Source organism: Neoarthrinium moseri, assembly GCF_022829205.1.
Source record: "Neoarthrinium moseri strain CBS 164.80 chromosome Unknown scaffold109_Wmoseri_CBS_16480, whole genome shotgun sequence".
NCBI lineage: Eukaryota > Fungi > Ascomycota > Sordariomycetes > Amphisphaeriales > Apiosporaceae > Neoarthrinium > Neoarthrinium moseri.
In genome coordinates, this window is record NW_026055223.1 from 1 (window position 1) to 17,101 (window position 17,101).

At 56.0% G+C, this 17,101-nt stretch overlaps 5 protein-coding genes across 5 annotated transcripts; 3 read left to right on the forward strand and 2 right to left on the reverse strand.

Annotated features, from left to right (window-relative positions):
• Positions 1-322: 322 nt before the first annotated feature.
• Positions 323-3,115, forward strand: JN550_013262 (uncharacterized protein; the record flags this gene model as incomplete). The annotated part of the gene is made up of 4 exons (XM_049311830.1): positions 323-417; positions 502-1,117; positions 1,195-2,778; positions 2,843-3,115. 4 exons carry the CDS (start codon positions 323-325, stop codon positions 3,113-3,115), a joined length of 2,568 nt encoding a protein of 855 aa, XP_049164745.1.
• Positions 3,116-4,552: 1,437 nt separating this feature from the next.
• JN550_013263 (uncharacterized protein) lies at positions 4,553-6,606 on the reverse strand (the record flags this gene model as incomplete). The annotated part of the gene is made up of 7 exons (XM_049311831.1): positions 4,553-4,725; positions 4,780-5,595; positions 5,659-5,886; positions 5,991-6,045; positions 6,166-6,345; positions 6,402-6,435; positions 6,491-6,606. 7 exons carry the CDS (start codon positions 6,604-6,606, stop codon positions 4,553-4,555), a joined length of 1,602 nt encoding a protein of 533 aa, XP_049164746.1.
• Positions 6,607-8,536: 1,930 nt separating this feature from the next.
• Positions 8,537-9,967, forward strand: JN550_013264 (uncharacterized protein; the record flags this gene model as incomplete). The annotated part of the gene is made up of 4 exons (XM_049311832.1): positions 8,537-8,613; positions 8,833-9,141; positions 9,276-9,523; positions 9,579-9,967. 4 exons carry the CDS (start codon positions 8,537-8,539, stop codon positions 9,965-9,967), a joined length of 1,023 nt encoding a protein of 340 aa, XP_049164747.1.
• A 22-nt stretch (positions 9,968-9,989) lies between these two features.
• On the forward strand, positions 9,990-10,998 carry JN550_013265 (uncharacterized protein; the record flags this gene model as incomplete). Its single annotated transcript, XM_049311833.1, has 4 exons — positions 9,990-10,073; positions 10,197-10,216; positions 10,490-10,651; positions 10,839-10,998. The coding sequence occupies 4 exons, from the start codon at positions 9,990-9,992 to the stop codon at positions 10,996-10,998; spliced, it is 426 nt and encodes a 141-aa protein (XP_049164748.1).
• Positions 10,999-12,204: 1,206 nt separating this feature from the next.
• On the reverse strand, positions 12,205-16,339 carry JN550_013266 (uncharacterized protein; the record flags this gene model as incomplete). The annotated part of the gene is made up of 5 exons (XM_049311834.1): positions 12,205-12,648; positions 12,709-14,196; positions 14,252-15,345; positions 15,398-15,430; positions 15,511-16,339. 5 exons carry the CDS (start codon positions 16,337-16,339, stop codon positions 12,205-12,207), a joined length of 3,888 nt encoding a protein of 1,295 aa, XP_049164749.1.
• Positions 16,340-17,101: the final 762 nt, after the last annotated feature.

Below are 17,101 nucleotides of genomic sequence, written 5' to 3' on the forward strand. Positions count from 1 at the left end.
CACCTCTGACGGAGACCTGGAGACCATCCATCCATGCAGCCATGACAGCCAGGACAGCCAGGACAGCCAGCTTCCAATACAGTTCGCCCTGGCGGCACGTCTCGCGCTAGACCGCATCGGGCCCGTGATTTGTTTACTCGCCCACCACACAACACACCGAGAGCAGAGAGCCGGAGCCCAAGGACTTTTGTTTTAGGCCCCCCCTGGTCCATTTCGCGTGCGACGGGCGGGCAAGCAACACCATCTCCATCTCCATCTCCATCCCCAGACCAGACCACTTCATGAACAACCTCTCGCCCGCACCCGCGCAACGACAGCATCCATGCCTCGTGTCGCCCAGATGCCGCGCGCCAGCGCTGGCAGCAGAACCGCCTCCGGCTCCATGGGGGATTCCCCTTTCAAGTCATCCGGCATCAAGTAAGTTGCCCGCCCTCGTCCCAAGTCGCGGTCGCATGGCAACCAGAAACAACACCTGCTCACAACCACCACCCTCGCAAACAGAATTCCCCTGAATGACGACGTCTCCGAGAAGAAGGGCCGCTCGCAGCAGCGCCAGGCCCTGCATGAGAAACAGATCAACGACCTCCGAGCCGCAGCCGCCACCCCCTTGCGCAAGGCCAGCTTCCGCCTCTCCGATGCCGAGAACCAGACGCCCGGCTCCAAGCAGGGCACCCCGCGCCGCGGGCCCGCCGGCGCTGGCGCTGCCGGCGCCCCAGCCGGCGACGACGACGACGTCCTCTACGTCGGCGGGAGCAGCGTCACGCCTATGAAGCGCGTCCCCATCCTGGCCAACTTCGAGGAGTGGATGAAGATGGCCACGGACAACAAGATCAACGCCACCAACTCGTGGAACTTTGCCCTGATCGACTACTTCCACGACATGTCGCTCCTCAAGGAAGGCGACGGAGTCAACTTCCAGAGGGCCAGTTGCACCTTGGACGGCTGTGTAAAGATCTACACGAGTCGAGTCGACAGCGTCGCCACCGAAACCGGCAAGCTGCTCAGCGGTCTTGCCGATAGCAACAACAAGAAGAAGGACCGGGAAGGCGACGGCGACGAGAGCGAGGAGGAGGTGGACGAGGATGGCAACGTCGTAAGGAGGAAGAAGCAGAAGCGAGTGAGTCCGGCCCCGTCCTGATGCACTTGACCCAGCTCCAAAGGCCCTCCTGCTAACCAGACAAACCCCGTTTCCAGCAACGCTCGTCTGAAGCGACCATGGCTCCTTCCTTTGCCTCGTTGCAGCTGAAGAAACTAGAACTCGAATTTGCCGTCGACCCCCTTTTCAAGAAGGCCTCGGCCGACTTCGATGAGGGTGGCGCTAAAGGCCTGCTCCTCAACCACTTGATGATAGACGGCCAGGGCCGCATCGTCTTTGACAGCAGTGATGATGCGAACGATGCCTCGGCAGACGGCATCAAGCCCAGGCGCCGCGAAGACGCCCTCGAGGAAGATGAGGACATGGTTGATGTCGACGAAAAAGATGCCACCATCCTTGAGCAGGAAGAGGAGCCCGAGGAGGAGGTCGAGGTCGATATCGGTGCCCTTGGTGCCAAATTCTTCCCCGACCTCAGCATACTGGACGGCCAGGACATCTGCCCCTCGCTAAAGACTTTCGACTTGGGCGACCCCTCGGGCTCCCTTGACGTTCCGTTCCTGCGTGCGGGAGAAGACTGGACACAGGACCAAGATCCCGACGACGCCGATGGGCAACGGGCAACTGGCGACAATTCTGGCATGTTCATTGACGAAGACAACCCCCTGGGTTTTGATGACATGACGGCCATGGGCGGGTTCGATGTAGTCGATGTCGCTTTTGGTGAGGGTGGTGAGGCGTGGGCGAAAGAGGCGGCTCTGGACCCCCAGATGCGACCTTATCACGCGGGTAATGAAGACGACATGGTCGGCGGCGATGGCTCTGGGTTCGACGACGAGAACGGCGACTACGTTGTCCGCATGAATATTGGCAAGGAGAGCGACAAGATGCATGAGGACATCCTTGGCTACTTCGACCAGGCCCTGCAAAAGAACTGGGCCGGGCCCGAACACTGGAGGATACGGAAGATCAAGGATGCCAGCAAGCAGGATACCGCCACTCGCCCACGCAAGGAGAAGGAGCCTTTCGAGATCGATTTCGCCTCGCCTTTAGACACCAAGCTAGGCGAGCAGATCTATACTCATGCCAGCAGCAACGCCGCCATATGCATGCCAAAGAAGGATTGGAAGTCCAAGACTAGGAATCTTCTCCCAGACGACAAGCACTTCAACTCGAAGCAGTTGCTGAGCCTCTTCCTCAAGCCCAAGGCACGCCTGAGCAGCCGGAGACGCATGATTAGTAGAAATGGCATGTTCGGGAATGCTGGTTATCAGGCCAACGAACCCGAAGGCGAGATGGACGAGGCCTTCTGGGCCAACAAGGAGCCACTCCAGAGCACGGAGCAGGATGACACGGTTCTCCCCCAGGGTGACTACGACGCCAACTTCTTCGACGATGAGATGCCGCTACCTGGTGGTGGCCTGCTGGATGACGATGATGACCTCGAGTTCGCTGACGCAAGGGATCACTTTTCCCCAGGTGCCGAGCCACCTATGACAGAGAACGTGGGCTTCACGGCGATGCTGAATGGCGGTCTTACTATGGGCGGCTTCGGCACTCAGCTTGTGACATCTACCCGCAGGTTACGACCGGAATACGTCCAGTACGCCAGAGTAGCCAAGAAGGTCGACATTAGGCGGCTGAAGGACGAGATCTGGAAGCGCATGGATATGGAGAAGCTTGACGTGAGTCCTCCTATATCATCTCCTTTCTATAAAAGCACTGAGTCAACTAACACATGACCCGCAGAGCGTCGACCGGACAAGACTACCTACACCGCCAGAGTCATCCCCTATGAAGCAGCCATCGGCAGATGACCCCGAGCTAAAGTTCACCGACGTCATGAATGAGCTGCAGGTTGTCTACCCCAAAACCGTTCTGGATGACATCTCCACCAGCTACTGTTTCATCAGTCTGCTACACTTGGCAAACGAGAAGGGTTTGATAATCGAGAACACGCCTGAGCTCATGGAGCTGAACATTCGGAAAGACTGGTCAGCAGAGGCGATGGAGGAGGGCTAGGAGTGATGGCTGGACACCCCGCGAGTTTTTGGCAGAGGTCGGTAATAGCACCTCCCCCTACTGTTTCCGATTACAAGCCGGCGGAGTTGCTTGGTCGATTGATGATTGCATGGCGAGCGAGCAAGCAAGAGAAAGGGTCAGACAGACCACCCTCAAAGGAGGCGATTCTTTATCACGAATGGATACGAAATAAGGAAAGGCCTTTTCCAACCCGGTTAGGGAGGCGTTGGCATATATAACTTGTTGTTTTGTCGGGTTTTCTGAACAATTCCCTGCGTGTATTTGTTGCACGGGTTTCTCTGTACGCGTGGAATACCTACCTAAGCAACTTCTGTCGATAATCCAGCCTCGAAGAATTGTAAATTTGAAATGACTACGCCCTCTATTTTTGTTCTCGCCCTTTGCCGCGGTTGGTGCACTCTTGCAACAAGGGGTCCAGCCGCACGGTGCCTGGCAGGAGGCAGGCCATCAGGGGCTGGCACCAATACGCATCTGACTGGGCTCGTCCGCTCTGCCGCAGACCGGCCACTCGGGCCGCTGTGTGCTCTCCAGGAGCCGCTTGCTTCTCCGTCTCAAAGGGAGGCTTCGTGGAAAGAGCCGACTGGATGAGGCTTGCTCACACGACGCAAAGTTTCCTGGTGCGTGTATATACGGTAATTGCTTTAGGAAGCTATATCGATTAGTGATCCGTGACCCGTCTCAAGCCACGGCCGTGTATATTTTCAATGATGATCCATCAAGAATGAGCCAAGGGACAGGGCGGGCAGCCAGTTGAACAATGGTATCAAGCACGTGCGGGAGATTTACATGAGAACGGGCAAGCCTGTCAGAACGGTAACTTCTTTTTTGATATGCCATTGGCCGCATGAGGCGCTTATCTAGGAGGGTTGACGATCTGGTGAGTTAGTTTCTTCTTTTTTTTTCTCCTCTCACACTATCTCTCTGCCGTAAACCTTTGGTCCCCTCAATCCCGTGCCGCCCATCTCCCCAGAACCCTCTTGAATTGAAACCGAAAATGATACGATACGTTGGAGTCGCCGGAGTCGCCGGACTTTCCTCCCGGCCAGAATGCCTCAATGAGGACCGCCGGCGCCTGAACTCCAATGGGGTTTCCTCCCATACAAATAGGAAGCGCAAAATAAAACCGAGACGCCTGAGTGCAATGAGCTTCGATGTCAAATCTGAAAATTTGATAACAATCCGTGGGTATAAACATTATATGACATGGTTGGAAATGTGGGCATATCGTAACGCTTGCTTATGGCTACAAATCCATGCAATAGTATGCTCAGTGGTGGTAGTAGCCTTGCTGATCGGAGTGGCCATCTCGAAATGCAGTTAATGCAATCGGCCGATGCATGCTGTACTCGCTGTCTTGACGTGTTGTACCTGTTGCCTTGGTGTGGAGCCGGGCGGTGATGCCTGACACGAACGATTCTATTGTCTTTGACGGCCAACGATGTCGCTGGCGCGGAGCAGTGCACTCATCCCATCGTAGCTGGGTTCTGCAGGACCCATGGCTGGGGACCCTGCTGCTGGGGCGGCACCCAGTGACGTAGTCAGAGGTGCCACGGGTGGTAGTTGCGTAGTTGTAATCGTTGGATACCGACCTGAATGAGGTTGTTTTAGTCCTGTTGTCGATATGAAATTGAATCCCGACATACCATCGCTAAACACGGGTTTGCTGTCCAGAGCAACCTGATGACCTGGGGGGCGACTGGATTGTGGGCGATGGATCGCGGGCGGAGGTTGCGACACGGTCATACCATCCGGTAATGGCTTGGTGTTCGTTGTTGGACTCGGGGCCTCGGGCTTTGACGACAAAAGCGCGTGAATGGGCAGAGAGGACTCGCTCGGGGTTCTAGGTGGACCAACAGAGCCAAGGGATGTCGTGCTGCCTGTGGACGACTGCTCTGTGAGTAGCGATGGCGTACGCGACCAATAGCTGGATGAGCCCGAACCATGTCGCGAGGTGTTGCGATGATTCAGTACCGGGGCGATGCTCGGCATGCCATTTTCGGGGGAATGAGAGATCGGGGCAGCCAGGACACGGGGTTCGCCTGCGCCGGCGATGGGAGGCAGATAGGCAGATGAACTATCGGAACGGTGGCCTTCCCGTATCACCGGGTGGTTGAGTGATGGCAGCTCTGAGACATCCCTGCCAATCGGACTTGAGAAGCCTCGAGCTCTCGACGGGCCGTGCTCGTCTTGGGTGGACGACATCGGAGAATAGCACATCTCATCGGCCGGCCGCGGGAAGACGTGGGTTGCCACGACGGGAGATTTGTGAGACTCTGGCTGTGAGGTGATGGAATCCAACCTCTGCTGCCTAGTCGGTGGAGGCTCACTGCCGGGCTGACTCTCTGAACCACTACCGGTATTGCTGTTTGCAGCACTGGGGCCGAGTGAAAGGTTGCCAATACCGCCACCGCGGGTGCGACCGTCGGTATCCAGCCTGGCCTTTTTGGACGCATCTTTATCTGCAAGTGGTTAGAAAACCTAGACACCCTGAATTTCCTGATGGAAGAGAGTCAGGGACCAACCGTGGAGCGCCTGTCTTCGGCGGAACTCTTGCAAGTACTCGGAATAGCGCTTATAGTGGACAGTCTGCTTGTACTCGTTCATGTCCCGGTTGTAACGCTCCTTCAAGTCCAGAGCCTGACTCTCGTAGGGCTCCTTTTCGGAGCGATCCAGGCTCTGCCAGTTTTCTCCTACCAGCTTGGCGATTTCAGTGAATGTCAAGTTTTGACCCTTGAGATCTTCTCGCATCTCTGGCAAAGGGCACAGTTAGCCATCCGTTCTCGGCATTCATTCCTCGGGCGTGGTGGAAGCACCGCCGGCAGGGATAAGATCTGCGTGACGTCATGTGACTTACTATTGGAAAACAGGACATATGCAGAGGGGGGCCGTTCAGGAGCATTCTCGTCGGGCTGGAGGACATTACATTAGAATTCAACTCGACCTCGATGTTTCCGCGCGCAATCCCCCGACAGACATCCATACGGAGTCGAAACATCATGGGAACAGTGCACGGAGGGGGGGTTGCTTACCTTTGGGTGCCGCCTGTACTTGCGCTTGGTCGATGATACACTGCCAGCATCTTTGACTTCGGGTTGCAAGGGCTTATTGGTGTTTGCAGCAGAAGACTCCTCAATGCTCGTCCGCGCGGGCGATACGAGTGAGGCAGCGGGTGCCACACCTCGATAGTTGGCAATCCGGCGTTGCAGTTTCTTGACGCAAAGTTAGTCACGAAGGGATGGTGTCGGATATTGTGAAGAGGACTAACCCTGCGATGCCCTAGTTTGACCCCGAGTGCATCACTATGTCGAGTCAGCTCTGGTTCCCATGTTTGCCGCGCCTCAATCTCTCTCTTACAGGTCCGATTCTGTGATGTCGAGTATCGTCTCCCACGTGTCGAAGCCCTGATCCACGAAGGCCCCTAGGTATTGGGAGATACCTAGTTCCTGGAATATTTCCTCGAGTGAATTCATAAGGCCGATTCGGCCGCCGGGGGGCGCTGGATTATCCTCGATGTGTGCGGCGCTGCATGTGATGTCCTACACCGTCCGATTGAATGTCTCGCTCCGATAATCCGTGGTTGTGCAGAAGGGTAGGCGCCGAGCCGGGTTCGTGCTCAATGAACGATCCTCTTACTCCCTCTTGCTCTCACTCCCTCACGCACACACACACTCTCTCTCTTCTCTCGCTCGCTTTTTCCTGCGGTTGGTAAGTACCCGTCACGCCGGTCTAATAACCAGTTCAAGTCGGGGGTTTGCAGCGTGTTTGAGTGCGTCGCGACGACCGCTTGACCAGTTCCTGCTGCCGGAGAGAAGGCCGGGCTGCATGGGCTGGGACTGTATGATTTGGAAGTCGGGTAGGCCTGTTGCTGTTGCTAGGAATGGCGCGAGTCGACGGAGGGGTGCATTTGTCGAGAAGCGCGAGATACACGGACGAGGTGGTCGAAACGGGCAACAGGGTTTGGAAGCACTTTTGAGAGCTGAGTGGTCGTGGCTTGAATTGCAGGCCAAATGGGAATGTCTGTCAGCTGCGGCGCATCGATGGCAATGTTTATGGGGAATTCAGAGAATTGGCATCATTGAGCCCAGGCATATAGATTGCAGCACGATCCATAGCCGTTTCTGAGATCGAGAACAACTGGACCGCGACGGCAGGATCGGGGTCACAACGGACTTCAGCAGGCAAACGGAACCTGTGACGAGACCGCGGGGCGCTAGCACTGTAGCCGTGCTGCTACGAGGGCGGCCCCCGGGCTACCGAGCAAGCCTGGCAAGCCTGGGTATCCTTCACGCTCTCATGCCACGGGTGGGCTAGCACGCTTACAGGAATAAGTTGAGTTCCCTACCTAGGTAAACTTACACAGAGCGGGTCGGCAGCTCGGCCTTTGCCGGCGTTTGGGTCTTTGGGAACCAGCACCAGGGATGGAGACTGCGCGCGCGCGCTGTTGGACGGGGGACGAGTAACGAGTAACGAGCCATGGTAGGTATCTCGACCCGCGAATCAAGTGAGACACTACAATCGAGCTTGGACCCGGGGATGGCAGCGATGGGCAATGGGCACCCTCCCACGTCCATGGCCGCCCTGGGCCGCTGGGATGATGGGCCCATGATGCTGTCTGACAACCTCTCTCCTTTCGGGCCATGGCCACCGTCGCCTTGTTGCTGATCGGTGCTTGGTCGTGGGTCGCATGGCGAGCATGGTATCATGGCCATCAGCAGCGCTCTGCACTAGAGGATGCAACGGCGTTCTAGCTCTGACTACCTTATTCATCGCCTGCGGGCCTGCTTTGCCTGGCAGGCAGTCCTGGGTGGACCTCTTTGGCTCGACATGGGAACGGGAACAGGTTGCAGGGCAGCACCCGCAAGCAAGTCCCAGCCAGCGGGGACGCCAACGCAGAAAACGTGCCATTCCTCGTAGCATGTGCACTAGGGGGGGGGATTGGAAAAAGGTTGTGAGACTGTTACTTGCTTCAATGGCCAGGCATTGTAGTGAGTGGGTGGTGGGATCGAGATCTGAGCAAGGCGGCGAATGAGGACGCAGCAGACAAGATTTCACACGCTTGGAGCTGCATCATTCTGGCCCATGCACCAAGCCGTACCAGGTAGACCATGAGCCTTCTGGCTGACGTCGCTCTCACGGCTACGGCTACAGGTCGGGTATTTGTGCACTTGACCACCAGCCTTTTGCATTCAATAGACCGACGCGGGGGACGGCCGGATGACAACCGGAGGAGGAAAACCTGCAAATATCTGATCTCGAAGCAAGCCTGCTGCTGTCGGGAGATGGTCGCTCAATCGAGTCCAGCCAGGCGATGGGAGCATTTATGCGGGCACGAGGAATCATTTGGCATGCCATCCTAAACGGAGGATGGAACAGGGAGGAGAAGTGCTGTCGCATGCCACCATGGATCGACATGGCGAGTGTAGATCGAGAGAGTTTCTCGACCCTTTGCGCGGCCCAGGGAAAACAATGGGCAAGAAGTGAGCCTAAGCTGGCGAGCGGCTGACAGCCTGTATAAGCCAGGCAGGAACAGGTCGCGGGATGCATGCATCCAACTGGCAAATGTGTCGAGCCCAAGGCGGACGACCCCCTCATCGTGATTCCGGTAGGACACAGGCTGCTGCATCGAGATTCCGAAGGACGTCTTCTGTCATCGGTCACCCAGTGCTGGCATGATTCGATATCGTTGTTCGATTCAGGCATAGCACCCCGCTACAGGCATGGGCGTGGTTGCGCTACTGTGACGCGGTCACCGGCCTGTGTGACGCAAAAACGGTGAGGCTACCGCCTGCCTACGCTGCTGCTGCCACTGCCACGGCCACGGCCAACGGGTTCCTGCGCTGCACGATCCCCATCGACGATTCCACCGTCACCTGTTCTTCCTGTCCCGGCCGGGCTCTAGTGTTTGAAGGGCTGGCTGGCCGCTTTTGTCTAGCGGTTCTTCAGGCGTCTGGTCCCAGCACCGTCAAGCCTGCCTGGACGTCGTCCAGGACACCGACGGTACCTAGGTAAGGCTGACGGCCTCCTCACAGGTCCATTGGTCTCGATCGTTGGCTGGCAGTGACGTCGGAGCCGACTCCGAGCTGTAGCGTCAGGCGCCCGCAGCTGCCGGCGCAGGCGCAGGCCGAGGGTCAATGGCAAGGTTAGGTCAGATCGTTTGGTGGTCGGCAACCAGGACCAGTGGGTTGTGGGTACCTGGCGCCCTGGCCAGAGCCCAGAACTCCCAGGGCCAGCCTACGCCCGCCAGCAGCACAAAAGTCTGGACCCTGGCCGGCCGCTCATCAGTGCATTTTGGTCTCCGGTTGATGGTCCCCGTGCAGGAGGGCAGGCCCCATCTTCCCAGCGGCGGCATGCAACATGGGCCTGGGTGTGGCGATGGCGAGTACTTTGGTAGGTACCTACATGCAGTACTTTAACATACTCGATCGTTTGATAAGTACGACAGGAAGGATCGAAGCTTTAGGATCATCCGTTGTCCTGGGCTCTTCACGTGGTGCGGGGCCTCTTAACTGCCAATCCAATACCAACTTGGGTAAAGTACAGACGCTGGCAGGCGGCGAGGGTTTCGACAAACAGCCGCCCGGCGCCCCTTGGCTGATGGGCCGGCGATCTTGCCTATCTGCCCGCGAACACCCTTGTCCGCAGCAGCAACGTCGCCCTTGTTGTAACTCTACGATACCACTGATGGTCCTTGGAACTGGGCTGCACGTGCACCAAGACATCTCGCACGACGATCTCACTACCTCCCCCCTCAAAGCCCGCTACATTCCCAGGCTCCTGCTGGCGTCCGCAAGGGTCGGAAAGGGAGCTCTGCTGCAAATCGGCCGTCACTGACGAGCGTCCATTCGCCAGCATCATGTCGCAACAAGACAAGACCGTGGCTAGCAGCACCAACGGTGCCCCCTCCGCAGGGGCGTCGTCAGAAGCCGACCTGGCTCAGGTGAGTCTCGAACGGCCGTTTTCTCTCCTTCGCCCTGCCGGTTCATCCGCTGGACAAGGACGAAATCCATTCCATTGCCTCTCCCTATCCCCGCAAAACCAATACTGACATGGACCGTTCTAGGCCTTCCGGGACCTAGCAAAGTAAGCATGCGTTTGACACTTCGCCCCCCTTTCCCAATGCCTACCTTGTCTGCCTACCCACGGTTTCACTATGGACATCCTGAATTGGCGTCTTGGGCCTTCGGCTTTCCCATCTTCCATGGACCGGCTTTCTCGTTAGTTGGTCCGAGTCCTAGCCTCAGGCAGGTGCGGAATCTAGGGCAACATCGGCTTGTCTGAGATGCGAATCTAGAATACGGCCTCCCCTTTCCCATATGCCACACAAAACCCTTGGCTCCTCGCCAGATGGTCTAGACCCGGCCGTGATGGCGTGTCCTGGGTCCTCTCACCCAGTCAGCACATTCGCATCGCCGACCATACCTCATCACTGCGTTGTGCTAAGCGCGGGACCCTGCCTCCCAGGGACATGGCGGTCAGAAACTGGCCCGCGTTTCTCGAGTTGACCGTTATGGACGGGTCAGGCGGTGGGAGCCAAAACGTGAAACGCAATAACAGTTCCGCGGGGCCAATTGCTATATCCGTCATACGCATCTCCTCGTCTTGCTTTTTTTGGTCGTGATTTCTCTGTTCTGTCCTTTACCGCTCCTCTTCGTCGGAGAGACGATGCCGTGGAGTTGTCGTATTCCCAGCTGACCTTGTCCAGGGGCGAGCAAGCTGCTTCTGCAATGGAAGCAAACCTCTCGAAACTTGAGGACAGGCTTGATGCTTTGCTCGCTCAATTCGAGGAGATTGACGGGTCATCAAGCTCTCCCAAGCACCAAAAGGACGACGCAAATGCAAAGCAAGATGAGAAGAGGGCATAGAGTATAGCATCCTGGCTTCATTTCTAGGGACGTATACAACGGAGAGACCTTGGGCCTTCGAGATTTACAGACTATAATATCTGAAAGCTGGGCAACCTACGTTATTGCCACTCGTTCTTGTCTTATCGCGAAGAGTACCTCAGGCAGACGAGCACTTGCTTTTCATTATTTTCATCACAGCTTCTAGACCACATTTAAAAATGCAAACAAATACCCTCAAAATTGTACCGACGTGGTGTCCAGCATCAGATGAGAGCATTTTCATGTGGAGGAGTGACCCAAGTCTTGGTAGAATCGCCGGTCAACCCGGGCCAGACACAGCTTATTGAGTACCTACGTATAAAGGCTGAATCAGACTGTCGAGGGCTAGTTGGTAGACAATTCACATCGCCAGGATATAGAACGATCCAATGCAGTAGGTTTGTGAGCGGATAACAAATTGGAATTATCATTTTCGTCAGACGAGGCGGCTACTGCCCGACCTCATCGCATGTGTATAGAAACCCGCCAGTAACCCAGGGTGGTTTGGATGCATAACTCCCCCCCCCCCCCCCCCCCCCCCACCAGAAAAAGAAAATATTCCCCAAGTTTAAGTCCTACGCGGGCGCTCTTCCATCTGGAAGTGCCAACTCAAAAAGGACATATACAGCTAGTACTGCGGAGGAAAGGCCCCGACGCATGACAGCGCCAACGATTGATGTACCCATAGCGCGCGTAGAGAGAAACAAGACATTTGAATGAAAATCAGAAGCTCGAGCGAAACCGCGCACTGACTGACAGGCTATGATCAACCATCAAATTCGGAAAGCAAGCAACGCCCAATATCAACGCCGGGTGGATGTAAGCCACAAAGGTCCCCTCGACCGTCCATGCTCCACATGCTGGTATGGCAGCTCCTTTCCCGTAATAATGCATAGCCCAGATGGGCTGAAATCTTTCTTTCACCACCCCTCGAGCGGGTGAGACGCTGCAGCAGCAAGGCGTGTAGGCTAGTCTCGCCATCCACTCGTCCGAGTCGCTCATAACAGTGGTGAGAACGAAGGGTATCATATCCTCAGAGGCTGAGTAAATGTTTGCAGTGCAAATGGTAGAGCATCCTGAAGCCAGAAGCATGCTTCTGGAGCATGTCGCGCACTTGTCTCGCTCAACAAAAGATCAATGCTGCCTTAGCTGCTAAGGGCTCTCGTCAGGAGCTGAACAACTGTGTTAGTACGAGGCTTTCTTGAGGATGTCGTCGGAAAGGCTTCTACGTGCCGTCTTCATGGGATCCTCCTGGTCTCCTGCAACGAGAGACGGACTATCCACGCTTCCTACCAGGCGCTCGGTCGACGTCAATGCACGAGATTCCAGGCCAGGGCGCAATGGACTGGATCGACTTTGGTGGTCCTGACCTTCTTGATCCTTCTGCCGAGATATCTCTCTCTCTCGGTTCTTCTCCAGCAGCGCGCCTCCAAGAGTTGCACACTTGAGAATTGTCTGGATGAGGTGATTTTGCTGCAGTGGTTTGGACAGATATTCGTCCATCTGTGCCTGAATACACCTCTCGCGATCGCCCATCATGGCGTGCGCCGTCAGCGCGATGATGGGCGTCCTGTGCGTCCCCAGGCTGCGTTCGTACTCACGAATCTTGCTCGTGGCCTCGAATCCACCCTGTGTCAAGTTAGCTTCTCTACTCAAAACGGAAATGTCACGAAAGTTGGGGTTACGAACCATTATGGGCATCTGAACATCCATAAGAATAACATCAAACTTCTTCTTTTGAATAGCTTCGACGGCCTCCAACCCGTTGCTGACGACTGTGACAACGTGGTGGTACTTCTCAAGGATCTTGACAGCCAAGCGTTGATTGACGCGGTTGTCTTCAGCCAACAAGATCTCGAAAGACTTCGTGTTGTCCGCCAAAGAAGGAGTCGCGCGGTTCTCCAATGCTGGCACCATTCCGTTGCCCAAATCTATGGGGGCGCAGGGGGTAGTCAAGTACGAGGTAATGCCAAGATCCAGACATGACTTCAGACTGATATGGACTGCCGGTGCCAGTAAGACGATAGGCAAATACTTGAACTGGTCGATAGCCCGGAGCTTGCGAGCAGTCTCGATCGAATCCACGATGATGACGTCGAAAGGCGGTTCGTCGGAGCCAAGGCCAGGATACGTCTCTTGTGTGGCCACCACGGGTACCAATCCGAGATCACGTAGCATGGGCACAATTTGCTTGCCATAGACAGTTCGCCCTCTGTCGACGAAGAAGACCTGATGACCTTTGTATGGCTTGAGTTGCTTCTCAATGAGAGCCAGATCACCACCAGCCAACTTGACCACGCAAGTGAAATAAAAGGAACTGCCTTTGCCAACATCGCTGCGGACCCAGACATCTCCACCCATCAGGCTGACGAGCCTCTTGGAGATGGAGAGACCAAGGCCAGTACCACCAAACTTCCGCGTCATCGAGCCGTCTGCTTGCTGGAACGTATCAAAGATGAGGTCCAGCTTGTCCTGCGGGATTCCTATACCCGTATCGGAGACGACAAACTCGAGCGCGTACTCGTTGGGATCCTTGGAAGTGGACTTTGAAGATTGCTGAATGGTCAACCGAACTGACCCATGCTCTGTGAACTTGATGGCGTTTCCGACAAGGTTCAGGATGATCTGTCGTAGACGGAAAGAGTCGCCCACAACATAATCCGGGACTGAACTGTCAACGCAGTAGGTCAGATCCAGGAATTTCTCGTTTGCCTTGACAGCGAGGGTCTTGAGGGCGTTGAAGACAGTGCCTCGCAGAGTGTACGGGATTTCCTCGATGACCATCCTCCGAGCCTCGATCTTGGACAAATCCAAAATGTCGTCGATGATGGTTAATAAACTGTTGGCCAGGTTGTTTACAATGTTGAGCATCTCCCTTTGGTATTGTGTCAAGTCGGTGTCCAATGTCAATTGAGTCATTCCTATGATACCGTTCATTGGCGTTCGGATTTCGTGTGACATGTTGGCCAGAAACTCGGACTTGGTCTTGTTGGCTTGTTCGGCAGCCTCTCTCGCTTGTGTGTTTCGTTGAATACTGTCCCGCAAGTTGTAGACCATCTGGTTGATCTTGCGTTTGAGTTCATCCATTTCACCAGAAGCCTCTACGTCGACCAGCTTCGTGAAATTTCCGTCGGTGGCAGCATTAGTGATGTCGCCGAAAGCTCGGACCTGCGTAGTCTAGAAATCTGTCAGCCAAGCACATTCTCTTCCCTATGGGGTACGTAGGGCCTACCAAGTTGGTCGCCATGGTGTTGACGTCAGCTGTAATCTCCTTCCACCTGCCCTTGAGACCTCCAACATCGGCTTGGCCTCCCATCTTGCCGTCAACACCGACATCCTTGGCTACACGCTGCACTTCGTTACAGAAAACCGAAAGCCTGTCAACCATGTTGTTGATCGTGTCCTTGAGCAGCGCAACCTCGCCTCTGGCCGGGACCGTAATCTTCCGGCTCATGTTACCGTCAGCAATGGCCTGAGTAACTGTGGAGATACCTCGCACTTGAGAGGTAAGGTTTGATGCCATGGTGTTGACGTTTTCGGTAAGATCTTTCCATTTGCCTTCGACGTCGTCCACTCGGGCCTGGCCACCGAGAGTGCCATCTGTTCCGACTTCTCGGGCCACCTTGCTAACTTCGAAGGCGAAGGTACTTAGACGGTCTACCATGGAGTTGATGGTTTGCTTGAGCTGCAGAATCTCACCCTTAACCTCAACCGTGATCTTGGTGCTTAGGTCGCCGCGGGCTACAGCTGCAGTGACCTTGGAGATTTCTCGTACTTGAGTGGTCAGGTTCATGGCCATGCCGTTGACATTGTCGGTCAGGTCGCGCCAGGTGCCTTGCACGTCATTGACGGTTGCTTGGCCGCCTAGACGTCCTTCAGTGCCGACCTCGCGGGCAATCTTGGTTACTTCAGCAGCGAACTGCTGTAGTTGACCAACCATGGAGTTGATAGTTGACTTGAGCTCAAAGATTTCGCCCCGGCATTCAGCTTGGACCTTCTGCGTGAGATCGCCCCGGGCGACGGCTGTAGTGACCTTGGCGATATCGCGGACTTGCGTAGTGAGGTTATCGGCCATGGCGTTGACATTCACTGTCAACTCATTCCACATTCCTTGAACCCCCATCACGTCGGCCTGACCGCCCAGTTTACCCTCGGTTCCGACATCACGAGCTACGCGAGTAACCTCCGCGGCAAAAGTTCCCAGTTGAACAACCATGGTGTTGATGGTTTGTTGAAGCTCGAGTATCTCGCCCTTGGCTGGCCTCTCAATTTTCTGCGTCAGATCGCCATGAGCCACGGCAGTGGTGACGGATGCGATCTCTCGGACTGAGAAATTCTTGTCAGCGAGATGGGAAACCATTAGGAAGCGGTTATTTACCTTGATCTGTCAGATTCTGTGCCATGACATTCACTAAAAATGTGTTAGCGATGAGTCCGCTCCTTGGTTCTGTCACATAGACTTGCCGTTGTCAGTAAGCTCTTTCCAAGTACCATCGACGCCTTCGATGACAGCTTGGCCGCCCAGAATTCCGTCAGTGCCGACCTCACGAGCGACACGCGAGACTTCGCTGGAGAAAACCTGCAACTGGTCCATCATGGTGTTGATAGTCCGCTTGAAAGTGGTGATTTCCGGGTCCATCTCTACCGTGTTCATGCGTACTCTCTTGCTCAGGTCGCCATGAGCTACCGCAGTGACAATCTCGCCAATCTCACGTAACGCCTTCTGGAAGGCTTCGTTTGCTTTTTGGTGCTTCCACAGCTCTCTCTCCAGAGTTGCAACGCGTTCTTCTTCCAAGATCTTGAGGGCCTTTTCTTGCAGGTTCTTCTGCTCGACGAGCTGAGCGTTGACATTCGTCAACTCCTGACGTTGGTTGTCGAGGAGTTTTGATTGGTCGTCAATGTGTTCCCGCAGCCCCTCCAGTGCTTCGTCGGTCAACGGAACGAGGGCCTTGACGGCACCACCGTCGGGGCCAGCGCCGCTGCGGAGTATGGGGATTGCTGGGACCTTGGCCCGCATGTACGTTTTGCCGTTGTTGGAGGTGGGCGACGAGGACTCGTCGCCAAACATGGACTCGACCGTCTCACTGGGCGTATCCGGGAAGACGGGTGCATTCTGGATGGAGGCCTTGGCCTCGAGGCGCTGCACCCGAGCGGCCAGGGCGGACAACTCGCGGGCGAGCGCATCTTTCGCCGCAGAGTCGGGCCCGGGAAGACGAAAGGATTGATCGCCTCCCACGGGGTAGGAGGTCGCTTGCTTGGAGTCGGAAGCCAGGGACTTGACCATGGCAGCTGCCGCTGCCAAGGCCGATTCGTCGGCCATGATTCTCATGACAAGAGGCGGCGGGCACGGGGGGTTGCGAATCCAAGACGGGCGCAGGAATTAAGTAAGGTGGCGTTGGTAAGGAACGGACTGTGCCAGCGAAAGCTGATACTGGCAAGATTATTTTACGAGCTCGATTGCATCCTCGAAGACAAGGGGGCGGTCGAGAGGGAGGTTTGGGGCCGTCGACTTCAATTCATCCGATAGTGTGCTGCTGGTTGCATACAGCCTCGTCCCAGCAACAAAGGGAGGGGGAGGCAAGGCAGGCTGAAGCAGGCGACGGGACGGACAACAGAGGCGGCAGGCAGGCTGAGATGGGATGCCGCGGTCGAGCGTCGGGACAGAAGTGATGCTTGACTGGAGGAGGAAAACGAGCACTCGGAACAGAACGCGATAGAGAAAGAAATCTCCTGGCAGAGGCTCGACAAGGAAGTGGCAGAGACCAAGTGGAGGGAGGTGTGGAGGCGTGTGAGGTGGAAGCCAAGAAGCCGCCCAGGTTGGGATTAGGGGGGCCCCCGAACTTGGGATAGGACACTCACTTGGGATACCTTGCCGTGGCCGCACCGCAGGGGCAGCCGTCGGGCCAGCAGCAGGTCGCCTGTCGCCTGCCGCCTGTCGCTGGTCGCTGGTTGCTGGCGGTCGAGGGAGAGGTCCAGTGACAGCCCGCGGGCGGCCATGCAGGCGCCAGACACCAGAGTGGCAGAGTGGATGGGACTGCGGGCGGGCCAGAGTGCACTAACGCTCGTGAACAACAGGGGTCAG